The sequence below is a fragment of the Thamnophis elegans genome, chromosome Z (assembly GCF_009769535.1).
Source record: "Thamnophis elegans isolate rThaEle1 chromosome Z, rThaEle1.pri, whole genome shotgun sequence".
NCBI classification, from domain to species: Eukaryota; Metazoa; Chordata; class Lepidosauria; order Squamata; family Colubridae; genus Thamnophis; species Thamnophis elegans.
The window spans coordinates 23,084,572-23,107,489 of record NC_045558.1 but is presented as its reverse complement, the minus strand read 5'-3'; the positions used below and the strand labels follow the sequence as shown (position 1 = coordinate 23,107,489).

At 37.0% G+C, this 22,918-nt stretch overlaps 1 protein-coding gene across 1 annotated transcript in view; it reads left to right on the top strand.

Moving 5' to 3' along the window:
• Positions 1-22,918, top strand: part of GPR158 (G protein-coupled receptor 158) — a gene marked incomplete at its 5' end in the record, with an annotated part of 150,260 nt that overhangs the window by 22,342 nt on the left and 105,000 nt on the right. The window contains one exon of the mRNA XM_032237834.1: positions 10,892-10,997. Coding sequence (XP_032093725.1) covers positions 10,892-10,997 — 106 coding nt within the window. The remainder of the gene's footprint in view (positions 1-10,891; positions 10,998-22,918) is intronic.

Below are 22,918 nucleotides of genomic sequence, written 5' to 3'. Positions count from 1 at the left end.
TAAATTTGGCAGGACTTAATCCTGGCTATTCACATTTTAGCAACCAACCACTGCTTAAAGGTCAGTAATGATTTATTCTAGGCCAGGTTTTCAAAGCAAAGCATTGAGCTTGATTTTCTTAGACAAGTATTCCGTTGTAGAAAATAGCCATGTTTTGATAAATTAATGCAGCTTGTGGCTTTAAACCCTCAGATTGCCAAGTGTGAGTTTATGTGGCCTGACCCTATATGTAGTATTTTTCCAGTGAATTTTCTTTCTAGATAAAGATGGGCAAACGGATAAGCTTTTATGTGATTGGAAGCTAAAATGTTGAATTATTATGTTTTTAAAATGAAGAAATTCCATGAAGTAATGATATTTCTCTTTAAAATGTGCTTTGGCAGAAAGTAGCAAAAATCTGGTTAATTTGCAATGAAAAGCAATGATTTCTGATTTGTGTGTGTGTGTGTGTGTGTACGTTATAAGGACCTAAGCATAACTTATTAAGTATAACAATTCTCTGTCTCCCTCTCCCTCTACCTCTCTCTACCTCCTATCTCCTCTCTTTCTCTCTCCTCACTTTGCCAGCATATAAATTGTGTGTTTTTGTCTCTGTGTGCATACCTATATATTCTCTATTTGCTTGTAAGCTCCAGTGTCTGTTCTAAAAATAAATTCCCAGGCTGAACTCAGCGTTCTAATGTTCTGCAAGTCAATATCCATTTTATACTATTTTACATGAGGTTCTGGTTGAGGAATCAAAAGATCTAAATAGAAAATAAGCTAGATCCTAGAAAAGAGATCTTTTTTTAGAGAGGAAAAACTTGAATCCATTGCTTGTACAAATATACTGCAAAGATTCCTGAAGATCTCAAAGAGATTCATTTTGGAAGAAGGTTTTATGGGATAATACCCAATTCACTGGATGCCTAGTGTTACCTTTGAGATTCTTTAAAAAAAATGCTACCAAGAGACCAAATGCTACATAATGCTACCAAGAGACCATCAAGCACAAGTGTTTCAGTCAGTGAGATATCTATGTAAAGTTCAAATGTTTACAATAAAAGAATAGTGTGGCCATTCACAACACCAGTAATTGGATAAGGCAATTTTCCAGGCTCTGTAAAACAAATTTATTATGCTGGGTCAATACTTTGTAGCTATGAATGGTAATTGTTATGTAATAGCTATGAAGTTCTTGTATATATTTGAGCTTTGCTTATGGGCTGCATAAATTTGTATTTCATGGCTTTTGACCACATTGTTGACCAGGGAACAGCAACCTATGGCTTAAAGATCAAACATAGCCCCTGAGCTCATTTCTGTGGCCTCAAATGTCCACCAATCATATTACCAAATTTAATAACATAATTGCAAGGTTTCCTACATTGTGAAGATCCAAAAGGATATGAAAATGTTAGCATAAGCCTGAAAATGCACCTGACAGAGCTTAAAACTCTTCTCTAATCCAGGAAATAATGGAAAATCCAGCCGATCTAACCATTTTGAACCTTTGGCAGGCTAATATGATCTTTGTTCTCTTAAAAATATAGAGGTTGCCCATCACAGCAGGTGACAATTCCATAATATTTCCTTCTTTGTGTTCCTAGTCCAACTTTCCCCAACCTGGATGGAATCAGATATTTAGAGTTGAACTCTTTGGATTCACTGGCAACATGACAATTTCTGAAAATTCTGGAAGTTGAAATCTAGATATCACATTAGTCTCTAGACAACAGTAGACCACAATAGTACAAAGAAATTGTGCAGTTCTTCCTCTGTTCTGTACTATGAAAAATAGCTAGCAGAAATAGCAGGAACATAGTGGGAAGGTATAAATGGAAAATAATTGTTTAGGTCAGCCAATAAAATTCTGAAAATGAAGCTGGACAATTGGAAAGCTCAGCAAAGGTAAAATGTATGAAGTAGGTCATAATTTGATAATGGACTCTTCTGTTTGGGTTGGGTGTTGGGTCAAGTGGGTCTTGGTTTGCCCTAGTACATGCTACTTACTGACATGCCACTTACTGACCCACTTGAGTTTTCACTTGAAGTAAGACTCTTCTGTCTTGCTAAAAAGTCATTAGATTAAAAGGTTCTTCACATCAAAGATGATGTGGCATAGTGCTGGGATGAGAGTCGCTGGAAGGAGAATGGCATATAAATGTGATAAATTATCCCTGTGATCATTTCCTCTCATTCTGTGCTACAAAGGGATCTTTCTCATTTTTGCATTACAGAACAATTGTTTTCCATCAGGATAGATACAGAACTGAATAATGGGTAGAAAAGTTGATATTTTTGTCCCTTCAGATCAGAGGTGGTATTCAGCAGGTTCTGACCAGTTTTGGAGAATCGGTAGCACAAATTTTGAGTGATTTGGAGAACCAGTAAATACCACCCTTGACTGGCCCCATCCCCCCTCTATTGTCTGCCTCCCGAGTCCTAGCTAATCGGGAACATGAAAAATGGGCTGACCAATACAGTGTGTAGAATAGTATTAGGTCTGGGCATTCAGTATAGTAGGTAGTTCTAAGAAGCCTCCTGATTTTCAGATAATATTTTCTATCCAGCAGCTGTTTTGCCAAGTGGCTGATCAGTTGCCTCTAAAACATTCACAAACAGAACATGAGCCCTTGGTCACGTTTGTTTCCCAATCGATGATAAAGAAAAGAATGGGTCCAATAAACCTGGAGGAACTATCACGATCAGTAGGTATTGATAACCTACCCTATTCTTTGCTCATTCTTTGCAACAGCAGATCCCAGAAATTACTTATAGCCTATATGAGAAAGTGTGGAGTTCAATTCCTAATTTAATTATAGACTGATCAGTTGGGCTTTGGGTGAAACTGTTGATTTGTAGGTATCCACCCATTCTGTGATCAACAGGCTGCTATACAGATGTACCCTACTATCTTGTACATGCTCTTCTGATGCAATGGATTTTGAAATGTTTAAACAGTAGATTTGTAATAAGCTGCTTTTCCCCACCTTCCACATCCAACTCTCAGAGGGAGCCTGGAGAAGTCCTTGCAGTTTTCTTGACAAGGTTTTTCAAAAGTGATTTGCCATTGCCTCCTTTCTGAACCTGTGAGAAAGTGAGAGACCTAAAGTCACCTTGCTAGCTTTGTCCCTAGAGTGGGACTGGAACTCATGGCCTTAACCATTGTACTAAACTGGCTTCAATTAGTTGCTACCAAATAATGAATTCTTCTATACTGACCTTGAAACTTTTCCTTACATTCATAAAATAAAATATTATTTTATAGTATTTTGTATTAGTATTAGAATACTACATAAAAAGATGGAATGCTTATTAGCCTTAAAATGAAAAAAGGCCTCTAGGATGATCAGAGGATCTACAATTACCATGATTTGTTTATTTATTTTATAACCAAATAGTAGAGGTTTGAATTTTGCTAGGCAGCATTATCAAGCTAGATAAATGTCAGAGTGATTTGATGCTTCTAACAAGCCAAATTTTAGTTATCATGCAGCTAATGTTCCATATCCTTATCAAAACATCAAGACAGCATTGCTAATAGGACACCCACTTCGTTTAGCAACTAGATCATCTTGTTTTTTAATTCCACCTGATCATAGAGCTTGTGTGACGTATATGAAATCTCTTTTTCTTGCTAAACTAATACAGCTTTCCCCAGCCTGGCATCCTCTGTATTAAGTTTATGTATTGCAAATTTCATCCACCATCTTACCTTGGTGTTTTTCAATTCCATCAACTTCAAGATGCGTGGACTCAGATTCTCAGAATTTCCAAAGCAATTGCTGGCTAGGGAATTCTGAGAGTTGAAGTCCACTTCTTAAAGTTGCTGAGGTTGAGATATTGCCTTAGCCCAGGTCTGTCAAACTCCCAGCCCACGGGCCAAATGCGTCATGCACTGGCCACGCCCATGCCCATTTTAGCAAAAGGGGGAAAAAGTCCTGATACATTATATGACACTGCCGTGACGACATGAGTTTAACCCCCTTGTGTTAGCCTTTTACATAAATACTTGAGCTTTCCTTTCTAAAAGCAAATTGATTTTGAAATATATCTAGGATATAGTTGCTGTTTTGAATGACTATATTTTGAATATTTAGTTTGTTGTCTTGGGATAAACTGTCCAAGAACTGCATCATGAATAGGTATATAAATGAATCAGATCAGTTCCACAGTTTTGATAGTGGTTTGAAATGCAGATAAAAGCCAAAACCAGTAAATATTCTCACGCCTTATTCACTTGACAAGATATAAGATATTGCCCTAAATATTATTAGAGCAATATTTTTGCTGGCTGGGGAATTCTGGGAGTTGCAGTCCACACATCTTAAACATGTCAAAGTTGAGAAACATTGGTCTCAAGAGGCCCATAATGAAAGGGAACAATGCCCTTGGGGTCTGGCCTCTGTGTCCCAGAATGCTGAATGAGAAAGGTCAACTTTTTTTCTAATCAGCTTCAGTTGACTTTTGCACGATAAGTAAAATCCTTTATAAAAAAAATTAGGTGGAGTTGCACTTAAATTAAATATTATAATTAATTCTTTTTTCTTTTAACTGCTACTTCAATTAATCTTAATAAAATCAAATTGTAATAAAATACCACTTGTATGCTAGCCCCAATTTATTTTAAAAATTCTTCCTTTTTGACATTGTTTGTTCAGTTGCTTCCAAATCTTTGAAGGATGTCATTTTTCCAGGTTGTCTGTCAATAGTTTCTTCTTTGAGTTCCTATAAGCTCATGCTTCTGTTAACTGTGATAGTATTGATCTGCCTTGTTTTCTGTGAGCTTTTTTTAATTACCTTTAATCTGCCCATGCTTCAGATCTTCTAAAAATATTTACTTCCACTTTCTATTTCTTTTACTTCAGCATTTCTTATGATGTATTCACTATGTGAGTTAAAGAATAATATGACAATATACAGTTGTAACTTTCCTCAATGTTTAAGCAGTTAGTTGTACCAATTTCAGTTCTGTTACTTTCTTGTTATCAAATAATTTCTTCCAAAAATACATGATCCATTCATAATTTGTTGTGGTCAAATCAGTCCAAAAGGTTTTGTAAAGAAAAGAAAACTTGGCTTTTTTTTAACTCTCTTCATCATTCCATTAACTATCAGATCTTAGCAATGTGATTTCTGCTCCTCCTCCTTTTTTAACTCAGTTTGTGTATCTGGGAGTTATTCTATGTATTTTGGAAAAGTGAATTGCCAAATCTTTAGTAAAATCCTTACTAGCATCTGAGATCAATGCACTTTTTCAGTAGTTTGATGAACATTTCTTACCAATGTCCTTTTTTAGTAAAGAAATATTAATGGATCTTTCCCAGCCCTTTAGCTACACCTGTCTTTCCCATACCTGTTTGCAAACAAAATGCAACATTTTAAGTGCATTTTTCTATTAGGTTTTAAGCAGTTTTGCTAGTATTTCACCATCTCTTGAAGTAGCAATTTAACTTCACTTTCCACAATAAATGATCAAATGGTTAATGATCAAACTGATATGCTTATCACAGCTTTAAGGATCTTTTTTGTACTGTACTATCTTCATGCCAGATTTTCTTTTTTTAAAAAAATTGTCTTCATCTTTTATTATGCTCATATGCATAAAAGACATTCTTCATTTCTGCAATTTTAGGTAAACCCTTTGTCCTTCCCAATCATTTGTTACCCTGTTTGCATTGCTTATTTAGATATCGGTCCTTGTCTTCTGTTTTTCTCCAGAATTTAACATTTAGTTTTTCCTTTGTCTCTGTTATCTCATATTTTCTACATATCTTCAGTTGTTTACAGACTATCAGTAGGCAGCCATTTTGCTTTCTTTTACTTTTTGTATTTTGTTATATTTCTGTTTGATTTATCCTTAACAGCACCACAAATTGAAGTTCATGATCTTTTGGTGTTCTAGTTATCAAATCTAATCCATCACCACATCTCCATCACCACATCTCCACATTAAACATTACAATTTAGTAGTTTTGAGAGACTCCAAGATTTTTGGCACCAACATGTCTTACACTATAAAGTAATGGTTTGATCAAATTCATCATGATTTTTTTGTAAGTGAAATATTTGCTTCTTGCTAGCTTCCTGGCTGATTGCTTTCTGCAACATTACAGGTGGTACCCTTGGGAAATACTCTTCACAAACAACCAGCAGAGAAGTTAAATGCATTGTTGTTTGGTGTTTCAGAGAAATTCCATAGAGGTTATTACGCATTAGAGTTAGCTTTTCTCCCATTTGTGGAATGTTGTTTGGAAAAATACTTACCTAGTTCCCAATTCATTTTTCTTAAGAAGATAGGAAATTGCTTTCTACAGTAGTGAGTCAGTCCATTGACCACAGAATGCAATGTTCTTCTTTTGGGAGAGTTTGTCAACGTTACTAGGAGATGCAACGGAGCTTTTATATACAAATATTCATTCTACCTTTGCTAAGATGGGTTCATTCTTTTTTTGCTTTTTAAAACATTCTTCTTCTTGTGCCATATCCGTCATCGGACGTTGGTGATCATGTTGGCAATCCTATTTTTGTCAACAGCCGCATGAAAAAGTGCTGCTCAGTTTCGTCCAAACCAGTCCCTTAGGTTTTGAAGCCAAGATGTTCTTCTTCTGCCTGGACCTCGTTTGCCTTCAATCTTTCCCTGGAGGATTAAGTGAAGGATGCCGTATTTTTCTGGGTGTCGCATCACATGTCCAAAATATTCTAACTTTCACTTTTTAATGGCTTTGATGATTTCCCTTTGCTTCCCCAGGCAGCTTATCACCTCCTCATTTGTGATTTTGTCAACCCAGCTTATACATAACAGCCGTCTGTAAATCCACATTTCAAATGCTTCTGGTTTCTTCAACTCTCTTCAACTCTCTACTCCATAGAGCAGGATAGAAAAGATGTAACATCTGACAAGCCTGATTTTCAGTCTGATTTTAAACATTACAGTCTTTTATTTCATGCTGTTATCCAACTCCATGAAATGGTTCCATCTCCCTTTCCATTTACTTCTTCTCTGACTTTTGCTGGACTCTGTTTATACTCTGTTTATACTCTGTGTCTGCATTCACTACGTGATTATCAACTATGTATGTGTGTGTGTGTGTGTGTGTGTGTGTGTGTGTATATATATATATATATATATATATATATATATATATATATATATATATATATATATATATATATATAAGATTTTTACAACCCCTGGTAAGCCCCAATTATGGGAGGAAGCTAACTGCTTCCATCAAATCCCAGTAAGGGTATGGCTAGCTGATGAGAGCTAAATAGCTTGAAATAGATCTATACTAGTCTCCCTTTATTTATTTATCAGCACAAATAAATAAAAAAAAAACATATATATATATATATATATATATATATATATATATATATATATATATATATATATATATATATATATATATTTGTTATATTTATGCTGATAAATAAATAAAGGGAGACTAGTATAGATCTATTTCAAGCTATTTAGCTCTCATCAGCTAGCCATACCCAAGTTTGGGAATCGAACCTGTGCTCCATTGCCTCCCAGGCAGGGAGTTAACCATTTGAGCTACAGAGAATGACTCCTTTATCAGCCAGCCAGGGTGGGAGGTGTATACTTAAAGTCACAACCCCTGGTATGCCCAAGTATGGGAGGAAGGTCACACTTGCACTCTCTGTCATTAGGCTCGTCACAAGAGACCATCCAGACAGAAACCCAATATTTTTTACTGTTGCCTTTTTTTGTGACTTTAAGTATATACCTCCCACCCTGGCTGGCTGATAAAGGAGTCGTTCTCTGTAGCTCAAATGGTTAACTCCCTGCCTGGGAGGCAATGGAGCACAGGTTCAATTCCCAAACTTGGGTATGGCTAGCTGATGAGAGCTAAATAGCTTGAAATAGATCTATACTAGTCTCCCTTTATTTATTTATCAGCATAAATATAACAAATGTAACAAAAAAAGGCAACAGTAAAAAATATTGGGTTTCTGTCTGGATGGTCTCTTGTGACGAGCCTAATGACAGAGAGTGGAAGTGTGACCTTCCTCCCATACTTGGGCATACCAGGGGTTGTGACTTTAAGTGTGTGTGTGTGTGTGTGTGTGTGTGTGTGTGTGTGTGTGTGTATATATATATATATATATATATATATATATATATATATATATATATATATATATATATATATATATATATATATATATATATATATATATATATATATATATATATATATGGTTGTGCATTGCTTATAGGTCAGTATTTTATAAGTAATAGAGAAATCAAATTCATGTGCCATTCTTCTGGCCCTCTGGATGCATATCGTGTCAGTCTGATGATCCGGAAGTCTCCAAGCATGCCTCTCTCGGGGGCGTTTGCAATATGTGGAGTGTTCTAACCAGCTATTGCAGTTGTTACATTTTATTAAATGGGAGATAGGAAAACTAGAAAGAGGTAATACGGGCAGGTCAATCAAAGCTGGACTGACATAGATGTCCCAGAGATAAGAAACCATGTAAAATTTAACTATAAGAGAAAAAAATCTTATTGCTGGGAAACTAGGTTTCTGACTGAAACATGCAAGACACTATTTTCCAGTTATATCTTTCAAGTTCATTTCTAGGGAAGCCTATAAACTTGAGCTTTATCATAAAGATAATTGGATATGGAAGATATGTTAAGAATGTTCAAAATATTCTTAAAGATCCATCTTATCCTGGGCACCCTTTTTTTGAACTATTACCATCTAGCAGACGGTACAGGAGAATAAAAAAAAGGACAAATAGGCTGAAAAACAGCTTCTATTCCAAGGCAGTAACCATGCTGAATTCTACTGTATAGTGCTTTATTAATGCAATATAGGGTTTTCAATTTCAAGTATATATCATGTGAAGGATGTGTGTAAATAAATGAATGTATGCATGTCAAAACCAATTTTATAAGGCATGGATTAGTCCTGAGAAGTAGTTAGTTTTTTAAATTTATTATTGTATTCATTTTAAAATTTATTTCAATGTATTATTTATTGACATGACATATACCCTACTTTTTGCTCTAAAAAGGCAGGGGTGTCAAACGAGGTGCTTAGATCTGGCCCAAAACAGTGAAGGGCCAGCCCACAATGACTTGGCCAGCGAAAACAGAGCTTGAATGCATAATAGAAATAGAAATACTTTAAACCTGTAAATACTTGATACGTGGCTACTTGTCTGTATGGACTGATGGTTTCTGGTATGTCATTGTCATAAGGGTTAGTTATTACTGATTAATGCTATTTAAAAATAGGTGTTCTCTCTCTTTTTAATTTATTCTCCTCCATTCAGTATGCCAATCTTCCATTACCATGGAATTTTCAGATACCAGATTATACCTCCCAGAATTAACAGACAGGTTGTGAAGTCTGCCCCCAATTTTCTTAAATGAGGATAATCTTCTGCTGTTGGAGATGACTGAGCCTGAGAGAGAGGTCAAACACATCATAGGTCACAAGTCCCTGAACACGCACAAGATATCTAAATACATCTAAATCATCTAAATCTAAATAAATACCTCTTTTACCCCCCCACTCATTTCCCTTAATGGACAGTTGGACAGATTCTTGTAGAAAGCCCATGTAAGCTTTCCTGATTTTCTCAGGGTTGGACACTAGAAATATTCTATACTTGCTTGAACCAATGAGAAAACATTGGATTTAAAATCAACCTGCAATTAATTAAATAAGTCTGTTGTCATTCAGGACACTATACAAAAGGAGTTAATTCCATAAGCAAGATCTATTATTTCTTGGTATACGAAAAGAAGAAATTGCCTCAGACAGACTCTTTTTTTTGGCACAGAAACATTCTGTTCATAAAACCAAACAAATAATTCTGCTCCACTCCGTTATGATTTTAGGATGACTCAGGAGACCCTATGGAAGTTTACTTTGTCTCTGTTTGGAAATAAATTGAATGTGGTATGGGGTGAATTATTATTAGGAATTATAATTATCCCTTATGTATTGACAATATAACTGTATAAGTACTGTATACCTGTATAACTACCATAAATTAAGGTAGTATTCCAAATCTAATATTTCCAGAGATGTTGGAATATACTTTCCATACACACTGAATATTGTTGCATCTCAAATGGGCACAGAGGATGAATGATGATTCTTTAATCCAATAAACTGAAGAGCACAATGTAAAAGAAACTGTACTGTGATATACCAACCAACCAGAACTGTGATGGCGAACCTATGGCATGTGTGCCACAGATGACACATGTAGCCATATTTGAGGACATGCAAGACATTGCTCTATGTCAGCACACATGCTCACACTGGCCGGCTGATTTTTGGCCTTCCAGAGGGCGGGGGAGGCTGTTTTCGCCCTCTCAAGGCTTCAGAAAAACTTCCTGTAGATGGCAAAAAAAGGGCCCATTGTTTTTGCCATCCACGGGCTCCAGAGTCATTTCCGAACTTCCAGCAGGCCCATCGGGCCCATTTTTCACCATCCACAGGCTCCAGAGGCTTTCCTGAAGCCTGGAGATGGCAAAAACTGGCCCAACAGGAAGTCTGGAGGCTTCAGTGAGGCCTGCGTGGGAGGGAGCGAGGGAAGATTGTGAATGCATGTGCGGGGCAGGACATTGCATTATGGATGTGGCATGCACACACAACTATCGCACACATGTGCACCTTTTGGCACCTGAGCAGAAAAACGTTCGCCATCACTGAACTAGAATGTATCCTTTTTTGTGGCATTAATATTTAGTGTAGTTTTGGCACTTGTAACTAGATTTACTAAATAAGATGCTTCATTCACTAATCATAACTTATCAGAAATGATCTTAAAATGGACTATAGCTCTTTTCTATTTCTTTCCATCGTACCCTGGTCTTATGCAAATTAATCTTTTTTTCCTTTCTTTTTTTCAGGGGTGTTGTGAAAGTTGACATAAATCTACAGAAAGTGGATATTGATCAATGTTCAAATGAAGGCTGGTTTTCAGGAACTCACACATGCAATTTAAATAATACTGAGGTAAGAAACCATATGAAGAAATCTAACCCATAAATTACAATGCAGTCTTTATATGTTAAATTTTATTTTGCATGAAGGCTGACAATATTCTTGGTCAATCTAAGTAAATTAGATTGCCAAATTAAGTAAAAATACATTTTAAAGAATGCCCAATGCCCAAAATCTAGATAAGCTTTTGAGAAATATTAGTATTCTCATATAATATTGTGTGAGATTTCACATTGCCATACAAGATCTATATGAGATTACCAAAAATCTCATGACATCTGACTCTTTATTTAGGTTTTGATGATTTCAAAAATCATACATTCCCCAAGCATACTAGTAGAACAATTTCTGTTCCCAAAATGTTCCCTTTCAACTTTATGATTTTAGGAATAATTTAGAATTCTCAAATCAATGTGTTTCATCTTATCATATGAGATTATCTTGGAAACTCATTGCAAGAACAATGCACCAATATTGAAAATAAACAAGGAAACCCATAAAACAAATTAGGAATTATGTTTCATCCGGTGCTTTATTTTTAAGAAGATACCTACTTCCCTCATTTGCTTTTTTCCCAATTAACCTTCTGTATGGATTGCCATTGGACTAACTTCTAGGTAAGTAAAGGTCTAGACCAGAGGGTCATCCCATGCTTTGATTTTTAGAAATTGTTTTGCTTTTTAGGGAGCTTTTGTTTTTAAATAAAGCCTGAGATCCTTTGTGCTACAGGGTGAGTTTTGAATATGAATGAACCAATAAAGTGGCCTTTATGTGTACTTCAAATGAATCTACGTTACATATATAACACATTTAGTTGAGATTAATATTTACATACCATGCACATTAATACACATTGTTTAACAAGGTTCATTACACTTTGCACAGCAGAGATGTTGGTAAAAGCAGGGTTCTAAGGTAATGTTGCTTAAAAGATGTCAGCAGTTATGATCACAAAAATCAAAACAGCAACCACAAATATGCAATGGAAACTTTGTCTGTTTTTATATGCACTGCATATGCAGCACACATAAAAACAGACAGATATTCTCAATATTGTGGCCCATATTTACTTTTTGGATCAGATCCCACAAACCCACTGGCTTAGGAGGAGGTTTAATGAGCGCTATCTAATAAAATGAAATTCAGTGGTGAGAAAACAGGTTCTAGATTTAGGCAAGAAAAACGAAATGCAAAGGTACAGTATAGGTGGTACCTTGCTCAATAGTAGTAACTGTGAGAGGGATCTTGGAGTCCTAGTGGACAACCATTTAAATATGAGCCAGTAGCATGCAGTCGTCACCAAAAAAGCCAACACAGTTCTAGGCTACATAAACAGAGGAATAGAATCAAGATTACGTGAAGTGTTAATACCACGTTATAGTGCTTTAGTAAGGCCACCCTTAGAATACTGCATCCAGTTTTTGTCACCATGATATAAAAAAGATATTCAGACTCTAGAAAGAGTGCAGAGAAGAGCAACAAAGATGCTTAGGGGACGGGACGCTAAAACATATAAAGAATAGTTGCTGGGATTGAGTATGTCTAGTTTAATGTAAAGAAGGGATAACATGATAGCTGTGTTCCAATATCTCAGGGGTTGCCATAAGGAAGAAGGGATCAATCTATTCTCCAAAGCACCTAAAGGCAGGATAAGAAGCAATGGGTGGAAACTAATCAAGGAGAGAAGCAATTTAGAACCAAGGAGAACTTTCCTGACAAGTAGAGCAATTAATCAGTGGAAGTTTTAAAGAAGAGATTGGATAACCATTTGTCTGAAATAGTATAGGGTTTCCTGCCTAAGCAGGGGATTGACTAGAAGACCTCCAAGGTCCCTTCCAACTCTGTTATTCTATACATGAACAGGCTAGTTGTTGGAATGTGGCACTTACTGCTTATTTAGAGTGAGGCCACATAGAACCTACTGCCTTTGCAGTAGATATTTTTACAAACCTGGAGGAGGATCTGCAAAAGGAGAAAATGTCTTGCAGTCTACTGATGTGGGAGTAGCAGCAGTAGCCTACTTTCCATGCTAGTCAATTTGAATTCTTCCCCAATTGCTCCCAAAGCCAAATCTTTCTTCATAGCCAAAGTGGGTGGGTGTTTTGTGTTTTGTTTGTTTTTCTTGAGCATTGGCTCTCTCATAACTCATTAAAAGCTTTGCATAAAAAAGCACTTTACAGTTGGTTGGTAAATAAGTGTTATTTTCAGCCAAAATATTGCAAAATGGGAATGAAAAAAATACTGTGCCGTTTCTGTCAATATGCTGCTTCCAGATTTGGTCTGCAAATTTCCAGATAGCCACACGATGGTGGCAGAGATACCCATAAAACAAACTCTTTGCTGCCATTTAGTAAGTATTCAGATATTTTCAGCCCAGAATCTGGCAATCCAAACATCAACTATGAATTTGTAAGATTCTTGTTGATAACTGGTCAACTGTTGCTATTTTAACTTAATAGCCCAGATTAGTTAGGCTTTTTTTCATCAGTGAAAAGCTCAAAATAAGATTACTTTTGCCAGTTGAGGCAAAAATATATTCTTTCACTATCTGAATTCACTAAACCATATTTGTTTGCTTCTGCCAATGAGATTCCCCCATTACAGCTTGGCATTTCGTGTGTTTATTGTGGATTATAGACAAAAGTATGGCTCTGCAAATTCCTGGGCAATTGTTATATGTGCAAGCCACCTCAGTTCTGATAGAATTGGCCCCAAGTTTGGGAAAGATTTATTCTTCCAGCAAAGTTGAAAAATTTTGTGGATGGAAGATTTCTATGAAAATGAAAGGAGAGAAATGTAGGAACTATCTTCTTACACAAAAAGCTAAAGGGATATAAATGCAAAGGATAATTCTAGGAATCTGCTGTGGTACATAAATTACTGTTGGAGGTGATTGCAGCAGCATTTTCCTTATTTACATTAAAAAGGGAATCTTCATCAATTATATCCCTGGAACTTTTATAACTTTGGACAGTGTTCCTCAACTATGGCAACTTGATGAGGTGTGGACTTCAACTCCCAGAAGTCCACACACCTTAAAGTTGCCAATGTTGAGGAAACATTGGTTTAGGGAATTGGAAATGTGCAGTAGTACTGCACTCTGTTGTGCATATACTATGGATATTGGCATCTGCTCTTTATTTATCTTCTCACTCAGAGAATAAAGGTAAAGATAAAGATTTCCCTCGCACATGTGTGCAAGTCGTTACTGACTTTAGGGGGCGGTGCTCATCTCCATTTCAAAGCTCAAGAGCCAGCACTATCTGAAGATATATTTGTGGTCATGTGGCTGGCATGCCTAAATGCCAAAAGTGCATGGAACGCTGTTACTTTCCCACCAAAGGTGGTTCCCATTTTTCTACTTGCATTTTTACATGCTTTCGAACTGCTAGGTTGGCAGAAGCTGGACAAGTAATGGGAGCTCACTCCATTAAGTGGCACTAGGGATTTGAACCACTGAACTGCTGACCTTTCAACAAGCTCAGTGTCTTAGCCACTGAGCCATCCTGTCCCTTTACTCAGAGAATAGAAAGACCGTATAATGCAATCTCTATCCAAGAGATTATGTATGAGAAAGTGCTACCAGTGATGTTCTTCCAGGAATTATGTAGATAGACCAACTATCTACCCTAACGATTCATTATGCAAAGTCTAATCACCCGACAACTTGGATAGCACTGACCACGTGTCTGCCTTGAGGAAATAAAAAATACACTATTAACTTATAGTGCATTGGATAATTATTAGATTGAGATCCCGCTCGATCCATTAGAAATCAAGAGCAGCCTATTTAATATTCTCCCACCAGATTTTCCTATTCAACCTTGTGGGTAGGTGAAATTAAGGGTCATTTTTTTTCAAAATCAACTAATGGGCAGTTTCTCTCATTCTAGTTCAACATCTTAACTTCTGTGCCATATTCTGGTTTTCTCAACCAACTCATCTTGTTTTCTTAAAGATAACCCACGAATGAAGTACTGCATGATCTTCAGCTACAGAGTATCCTGTTTCTCCTTCCATTCATGAAGTTGTGGCAAATAGCTAATTATAACAAAATTAGACTATTGTATTGTTACTGTAGAAACCAGCTCTTCATTCTTTCAATTAATACAAACCTGAGAATATCTAAGCACTTTCATGTAACTGGCTTTTATAACAAAACCCGCGTTCAGAGATCCATGCATGAGAAGTGAATGAAAGCAGCAAGGTTTTGACATTTAACACATTTAATGAATGGCAGTCTAGCTGGGTGCTATCCGCATTTGGGACCGAGTTATGAAAGCCCGACTGAGGGTGCCAAGGGGCTAAGTTTCTATTTACACTCTTTTCAGAAAGAGCAGAGCCAGAATAAGTAGGTCACAGTGGCGGGAAGGTTTTGTGTGTGGCAGCTGGGGAAAAGGCTTTGCACGTTGAGCAGAGAAAGGCAGCTGAAAAGAAGGGAGGGAGTACCGAGCAGATAAACGAAGGTGTATAACGAGTCCTTTTGAATTTAGGAGGAGGTCTTCATTTGGAAGATGAGATGAGCCAAATGATAAATAGACAGCAGGGCCTTGTGTTATTCTTAATCCGATAGACTAAGTGGGATGTGAATTCCCATACAGCAAAGCCATGCCTTTTTAACTAATGAGGCCTTCATGTCAAAATCGGGACCCACCTTGGCAGTGTGTTTAATTTTTACATGTGGGGATTGTTTTGATCTAAATATTTGTTATTTGTACTAAAAGAAAAATGGAAGCAACTGCTTTCATAGTAAGAAACAAAAACCAACCATATTCCAACAGGACAAACTCCTGACAGAACTGAGCCTCCTCATTCAATATTTACTTTAAAAACACAACAATAGAGATGAGCTTTATGTTAGCACACCTAGTACAATACAATTAAGGTATGGTATTTTTCGGACTGTAAGTCACACCGGTGTATAAGACACACCAAGATTTCAAAGAGGCAAGTAAGAAAAAAACAGAGGTTTTTTTGCCTTCCTTCAGTCCCCAGCAGAACTCTGCAGGCTTCAGCAGGGCTGGGGCAAGGCAAAAACACTCCTTGCCCCAGAGTGCTGCTGGGGGCTGAGGGAAGGCAAAAAAACTCTCAATTTTTGTGAAAAATGGCCTGTTTTTTGCAAAAATGGGATGCAGGGGGCGGAGCATCAGGAGGCCAAAAATGGCTGTATTCGGTGTATAAGATGCACCAACATTTCCACACTCTTTTAGGGGGGGGAAGGTGCATCCTATACTCTGAAAAATACGGTATGAAGTCAAGAGGAAGGTTTATCAATTTTAGCAACTTTAAGAACAATGAACTTCAACTCCCAGAATTCCCCAGCCAATATGCTGGCTAAAGAGTTCTGGGAGTTGAAGTCCACATATCAATCAATTGCTAAGGTTGACAAACATCAGCCCAGAGGAACACTGCTTACATTTCTCCTTCTAGAGACATGATATGTTGTTGTTGTTGTTAGTTGGAAAGTTGTGTCCAACCTATTGCGACCCCATGGACAGACTTCATCCAGGCCTTCCTGTCTTCTACCATCCTCTAGAGTCGATTCAAGCTCACACCTACTACTTCAGTAACTCCATCCAGCCACCTAATTCTTTGCTGTCCCCTTCTTCTTTTGCCCTCAATCTTTCCCAGCATTAGGCTCTTCTCCAGTGAGTCCTTCCTTCTCATTAATTAGGTGGCCAAAGTATTGGCATTTCATCTTCAGGATCTGGCCTTCTAAAGAGCAGTCAGAGTTGATCTCCTCTAGGACTGACCGGTTTGATCACCTTGCATTCCAAAGCACTCTCAGGAATCTTCTCCAGCACCATAGTTCAAAGGCCTCAATTCTTTGGCACTCACACATGATTACAGTACAGTATTTACTATTTATGTTTTGTACTGAAAATAGTCCAAACTAAAGCTTTTAAGTTTTCACATAATATAATCACCTATTTTGCAGTTAAACTTCTCAGCCTCCCACCCAAAAGAAAAAAAAAGGCTGAAAAATGTCAGTCTCTCCCTTAGAAACACTGTGACATTTCCAGATGTTCTCCTGGGGCCTTGGAAGCAGAAAACCATTAAACATGGAACATTCAGCTCCCAGTCAGAAAAAAAAATCACCCATTTTTTGCTTAACTGCCACTCAACTTAAAAGTTTGGATATAAACAAAAACATTTACTTCAAAAGGGCCAATTTATAAATGTTAGTATGCCGAATGTGCCATGTTATTTTCTGCGTATGTGTTTGTGCTCTCCATAAATATTAGGGACATGAGAAGATTTGTGAGAATTGATTGCCGTTCCATATTTTAAGCAAAAAAACATAGATATCAAATCAAGTGACACAATTCACTGAATACTAGCAAGATGCTAACAAGTTTTCAACAATGTTGGTATAGAGTTATTTATATTCATAATTTCCATAATTTACACCAAAGGCACATGAGATCCTCAAGGGTGTTCTACAATACAGGAAAGGGCAAAGAGACAGCAAGTCTGTGAGAAATAATGGAGCTTATTTGGGATTGCTCTGGATGCCCCTTGTCAGGACTTCTCCATGTCTGTATGTGTCTGTGTGTAAACAGTCAAGATGGCTGCAACTGAGGATCAAAATTCCATCCCTTTTTAGCATGCACTTAACAAAACAGGGGCTTTTATTGTTCAGTCGTGGCTGCCAAAGTGATTCCATTCCCACCCACCCCGCTGTTTACTCATGTTCTCCTCAACTCTGCAGTTCCACTGATGTCTGTTCTATATATATATTAATGCCATTCTTCCTGTTTACGCTTAACTGTGTGATTGGAGGCAGAGGCTTAAAATGTCTGCCACAGTTTGAAAACAGGTAATACATGAATCAGGAGAGCTGAACCACTGAAATGGTTAAGGTATTGGACTAAGATCAGGGAGACCTAGATTGTCTTCCACCTTCAGCCATGGAAGCTCTCTGAATAATTTTGGGTCATTCCAACCTCCCTCTCTTTGTAGTTGTACTGAGGAAAGAATGCTGCCTGTGTTGCCTTGATTTCCTGAACAAAAGGCAGGATATAAATTAATAAATACATCAAAAAATATTCCTAAACAGGGAATCAGATGCATTAATTTAAATAGTCCCCTCAAACTATCACTCTATGCTCTGGAGGGTGCCATGTTTGGGAAGACTGTCATAAAGCTGAGATAAAAAGAAAGAAAGAAAATAAGAAAGAAAGAAAGTAAGTATGAAAGACAGACCCATGGTTTGGATTTATATTTTCAAAAGTTGTGAATTATCCCACTGTGATTTTTTAAAAACATTGTGTGATTTTTCATCTCAGCCTCCTAGCAAAGAATGCAGGTTGAGCTATACTTAGGAAGTGCAATATTGCAGTAGTGACTCATTAAGGTCTGAACCTAAATTAATTTTGAGCGCCAGGATATAAGTGGAAAACAGGTGCTGTGCAAAGTAATAGCAACACTACTACATGCTCCTTAATCTGGAAAGCAACATCCTGATTTAAATTTGAAAAGCAAAATAGGCACACACCCTTCAGCGGAGTTTAGAGCACTGACATTTTCTATTATAGCTGATTCTCGGTTTAATCAGAAATTTATTGTGTAGCAGTATACACACAAAAGATGTGAAAAATCTGTGGCTTTGATGCCAACGTCATTATGAGTAATACAAGACAGCAAGAAACACGAGCTCTCTTAGGAAACTTGGCAGTTTAAATTAGGGCTCAGGAGTGCAACATCCATCTTAAAAATGCCAACTGCCCTTTGGAAACAAAAATGTTAGAAAGGCTAGCCAAATTTGAAGATTTTGTTGTGGTTGGAGTTTGGAGTGGGTTAATGAAATTCTTTTACCCTCACTTCTGGAGTGCATTTGAGTGCTAATATCAGCTTCCTACTTATTTCTCCAGAACACATGCTATTAAAAAGAAGAGGGTGAAATACACAGCATCTGAATATATTGTCTAAGGCAGAGGTGGACAGTCTCTGTTTCTTATGACCATAAATGACTTTGAGTCATGCCATCAGATTGTTTTGAACTGCCTATGGAGATTTTTGGACCTCCATTCCATGATTGTCCCAAAGGTGTTATTTCGAAAGGCAATTGTTTTTCCTTGAAGACATTTTGCTTCTCATCCAAGAAGCTTCCTCCACCGAACTGAATAAACTTCTTGGGTGAGAAGCAAAAGAAAAAGTGAAGTTCAGTTGCCTTCGGGACATTGTTTTGAATTGTATTTTTGCCATTGCAATAATCAAATATGAAGCATATAGAATAGAATAGAATAGAATAGAATAGAATAGAATAGAATAGAATAGAATTCTTTATTGGCCAAGTGTGATTGGACACACAAAGAATTTGTCTTTGGTGTATATGCTCCCAGTAAAAGAAAAGATACATTCATCATGAATCATAACACTTAATGATAGTCATAGGGTAAAAATAAGCAATCAAATCATACCAGGAAATAACCAATATAAATTGCAAGGATACAAGCAACAAAGTTACAGTCATACAGTCATAAGTGGGAGGAGATGGGTGATAGGAACGATGAGAAGATTAATAGTAATAAGCTTAAAACAATTTCAAGGGGAAAAATTACCATCCAATGACATAATCAAAAGAAAACCTTGCTCTTTTCTGTTCAAGCACACAAGGACACAGATTGAAAGCTCCACCTTCTTTAAGTTATAGCTCCACCTAATGAGAATTTGCCAACATTTGCTTTAGGAGTTCCACTCCTTTTATGTTGAGATTTGGATTCTTCCCTCCCTGATCCAGAAATGTTTGGAGCTTTGGGTGTTTAGATCAGAGCCTTTTACACAAACTTCAGAGATGACAAATGACAGCAATCAAATTAGTAAACAACACAGTAACATGAAATTAACAAAATGCACTCAACCACAGAGGCAACCTTTGCTATCCTGGCATGATTTGCATAAAAATAATATCACATCCAATTCCACTCCCAATTGTGGTTGCATGTTAAGAACTGCCTGTATATGCTTAGACCCGTTTAACACCATGCTCACTTCTGTGTGATTTATATTTGATTTTAATTCTTTTGATAATTTATTGTGAGTTTTCAAGGCCTGCAGAGGTCTCCTCAACTTAGTTGCAGCTTTATTGGCAACTTTGCTGTGCTAATGCTAAGAGAAAGGCTCAAAGGGAAAAGAGAGAAAACAAAATAGGTGCCTGCAATTTTGTTCAAGCAAAACAAAACTGGATATGTTCTTTCATATCCAGCTTCATGGATCACAATCATATGTTCATCCTTTGTAGACAATCCAACCCAAATTTCTTAAGGTAGTTCTTAATGTTACATTCTGGATAGAATTGGGAAAAGTCTAATAAGAAAGCCTAGTTTTATGCAATCAGATTTTGGCTCATCTAATGGACATTTCATGTTGGCTGACAACTTTAACACCTGATGTGTGAGAATGTTAGACATGGAATTTAGACTTTGTGGAAATGCTCTTATTTCCTTTAAAACATTTAAAGCTAAAGAGAAAGTAAAAATAATTTAAAATCTAGAAAAGTACAGAACTTTGTTTTCATGCTATACAATGACTAAGAACCATCATTAAAAATTGTTTTCTCTAATCTTGTTTCCAAGCATTAGAGCCTTTATTTCAGCCTTCTTTGATGTTTTATCTTTTGCTGTAATTGAGTGGGGCCATGCAAGCATCTCCTAGGCCAGAGAATGGGGAATTCTGGGAGTTGAAGTCCACTAGTCTTAAAGTTGTCAAGGTTGAACACTCATAATTTAGGCTATACTTCTGTCCAATTTAAGTGGAGAGAGTCAGAACAGTAGATCATGTGTTAAAATATTTGTTTACTTTTTATTCTTCCTGTTTTAATGTATTTCTACAGCAGATTAGATAAATCTTAGAGTTTTTTTCTCTTCCTTTTAGATTCCAATACTGAAAAACCTAGAAATGCCAAATGTTATGTATAGAACAGATTGTTAATTCTACACAATTAATTATAGGGGCCATATGGACTGTTTATAATGTAAACTTTAATTTTTGTATCATGTTACATTTGTTTTCATTGTATTCTCTTACGTTAGATATAGCTCATACTAAAAGGCTGAAATAGGGGGGTAAACAGTGGTGGGATTCAGCTGGTTCGGGCCAGGTTTGGTGAACCGTTTGTTAAATTGCTGGCTGGCCCCACCCCTTCCTGCCCCACTCCTTCCAGGAATCCCCACATGCCCTGTTTTTGTTCCCAGGAGGCTGCAGGGAAGCCTACTAGGCCAAACGTGGCATGGGGGGTTGCCCCCAGCCCATTTTTGCTCCCAGCTTGGTGCAGGAGGCTGAGTGCTGCCTGTCACACACCCTGGCTACACCCAGCATGGCCGCACCCACCCACTCAGTCATTAGGGCAGATAACTGTTTGTTAAATTATTTGAATCCCATCACTGGGGATAAATCATATATTCTGAGAACTATTAAGGAAGAATCATTTTGACACTCTTTCTCTCAGGCAAGCTATCTTGTTCTTGTTCTTCTGGAGTACATCCCTCCTTCCTGGGAATCCAGACTATATCCCATCACACAATGGGAAGAAATCAAGTAGACCCACACTTGCATTCTGGCATACTTCAGAAATTTCCTATCCTAAGGAATGCACAACCGCAGATTATTCTACTGGTTGTATTTGAAATTTGCCCTTTAATTTCTTATCTAATACATTTGTCCATAATATTATTTCCCCACATCTTTGTTTCTTTTTCAGCGTTTTCTTCTTCTCCCATTTTCTTTCTTCCCTTCACTCCCCTTTCTTTCCTTGTACTGCCCATCACATACTGTCCATTGTACTATGATAAGACTCTAGGAGGAAAAGGCTTTCATTGACAGCTTCATTGAAGGTCTCCTTTTCTTCAGAAAATAAGATTTTTCAAGTGTAATCACAGTACAAAAGACAGCTAAAACTTCTCTCCCTGACTACAACCTTCTTTCCCCCAAATATCTCTCCATAGCAATTAAGCAAGAATGATTGATTGTTGCTGTCTCTACTGTATCTGATTTTTTTTTGCAGTTTAATATATGTTTTACATGCTTGTGAATTCCAGCTAAAACAAGGAAAATAAGTAAAAGCAAATGTAAATAATATATAAATATTCAAACAAAGTTTTATAAGCAGGATGTTTAGAGATTTTTAAGTCCTATAAATCTTTTTTTCTACTGACATATTACCTAGCTTCTTCTCAAATTGCAAAGAGGTTTATTGCCAGGATGGGAGGTGGAATTTTGACACTCTATTCTGACAATTTTCTGGCAGTGTTAACATTTTAAATGTTGCATCTTATTTCTAAAATGTAGATGTTAAGAATTTGCAACCAATATGATGTTTATGTATGTACCGTAATTGTTTTATTATTAAATGTTGCTCTGACTCTTTCTATATTTAGGTGTGGAAGAAGAGAAGAATAATGACTGTCAGGAACTATACAAAAACTCAGGATAAACATGAGTTGGGCATGTGGTGTGTGTGTGTGTGTGTGTGTGTGTGTGTGTGTGTGTGTGTGTGGATTGATTCACCACTGTGAATGGATTAACTTTTCATTACTAATAGGTTTGTTGCAGAGGTGGTATTCAGCAGATTTTGACCAGCTCTGGAGAACCAGTAGCGGAAATTTTGAGTAGTTCAGAAAACTGATAAATACCACTTCTGACTGGCCCCAACCCCATCTATTTTCTTCCTCCTGAGCCCCAGCTGATTGGGAAGGAATGGGGATTTTGCAGTAACCTTCCTCTGGAGTGGGGAGGGAATGGAGATTTTACAGTATCCTTCTCCTGCCACGCTCACCAAGCTATGCCCACCAAATCATGTCATAGAACCAGTAGTAAAAATTTTTGAATCCCACTACTGGTTTGTAGCATGGAAGCTTGAGGCTTTTTACCTATATGTCGATTCTGTTTTCCTCTATTAAAAGATGCAATGCTTGAGTCAATGAAACTACTGC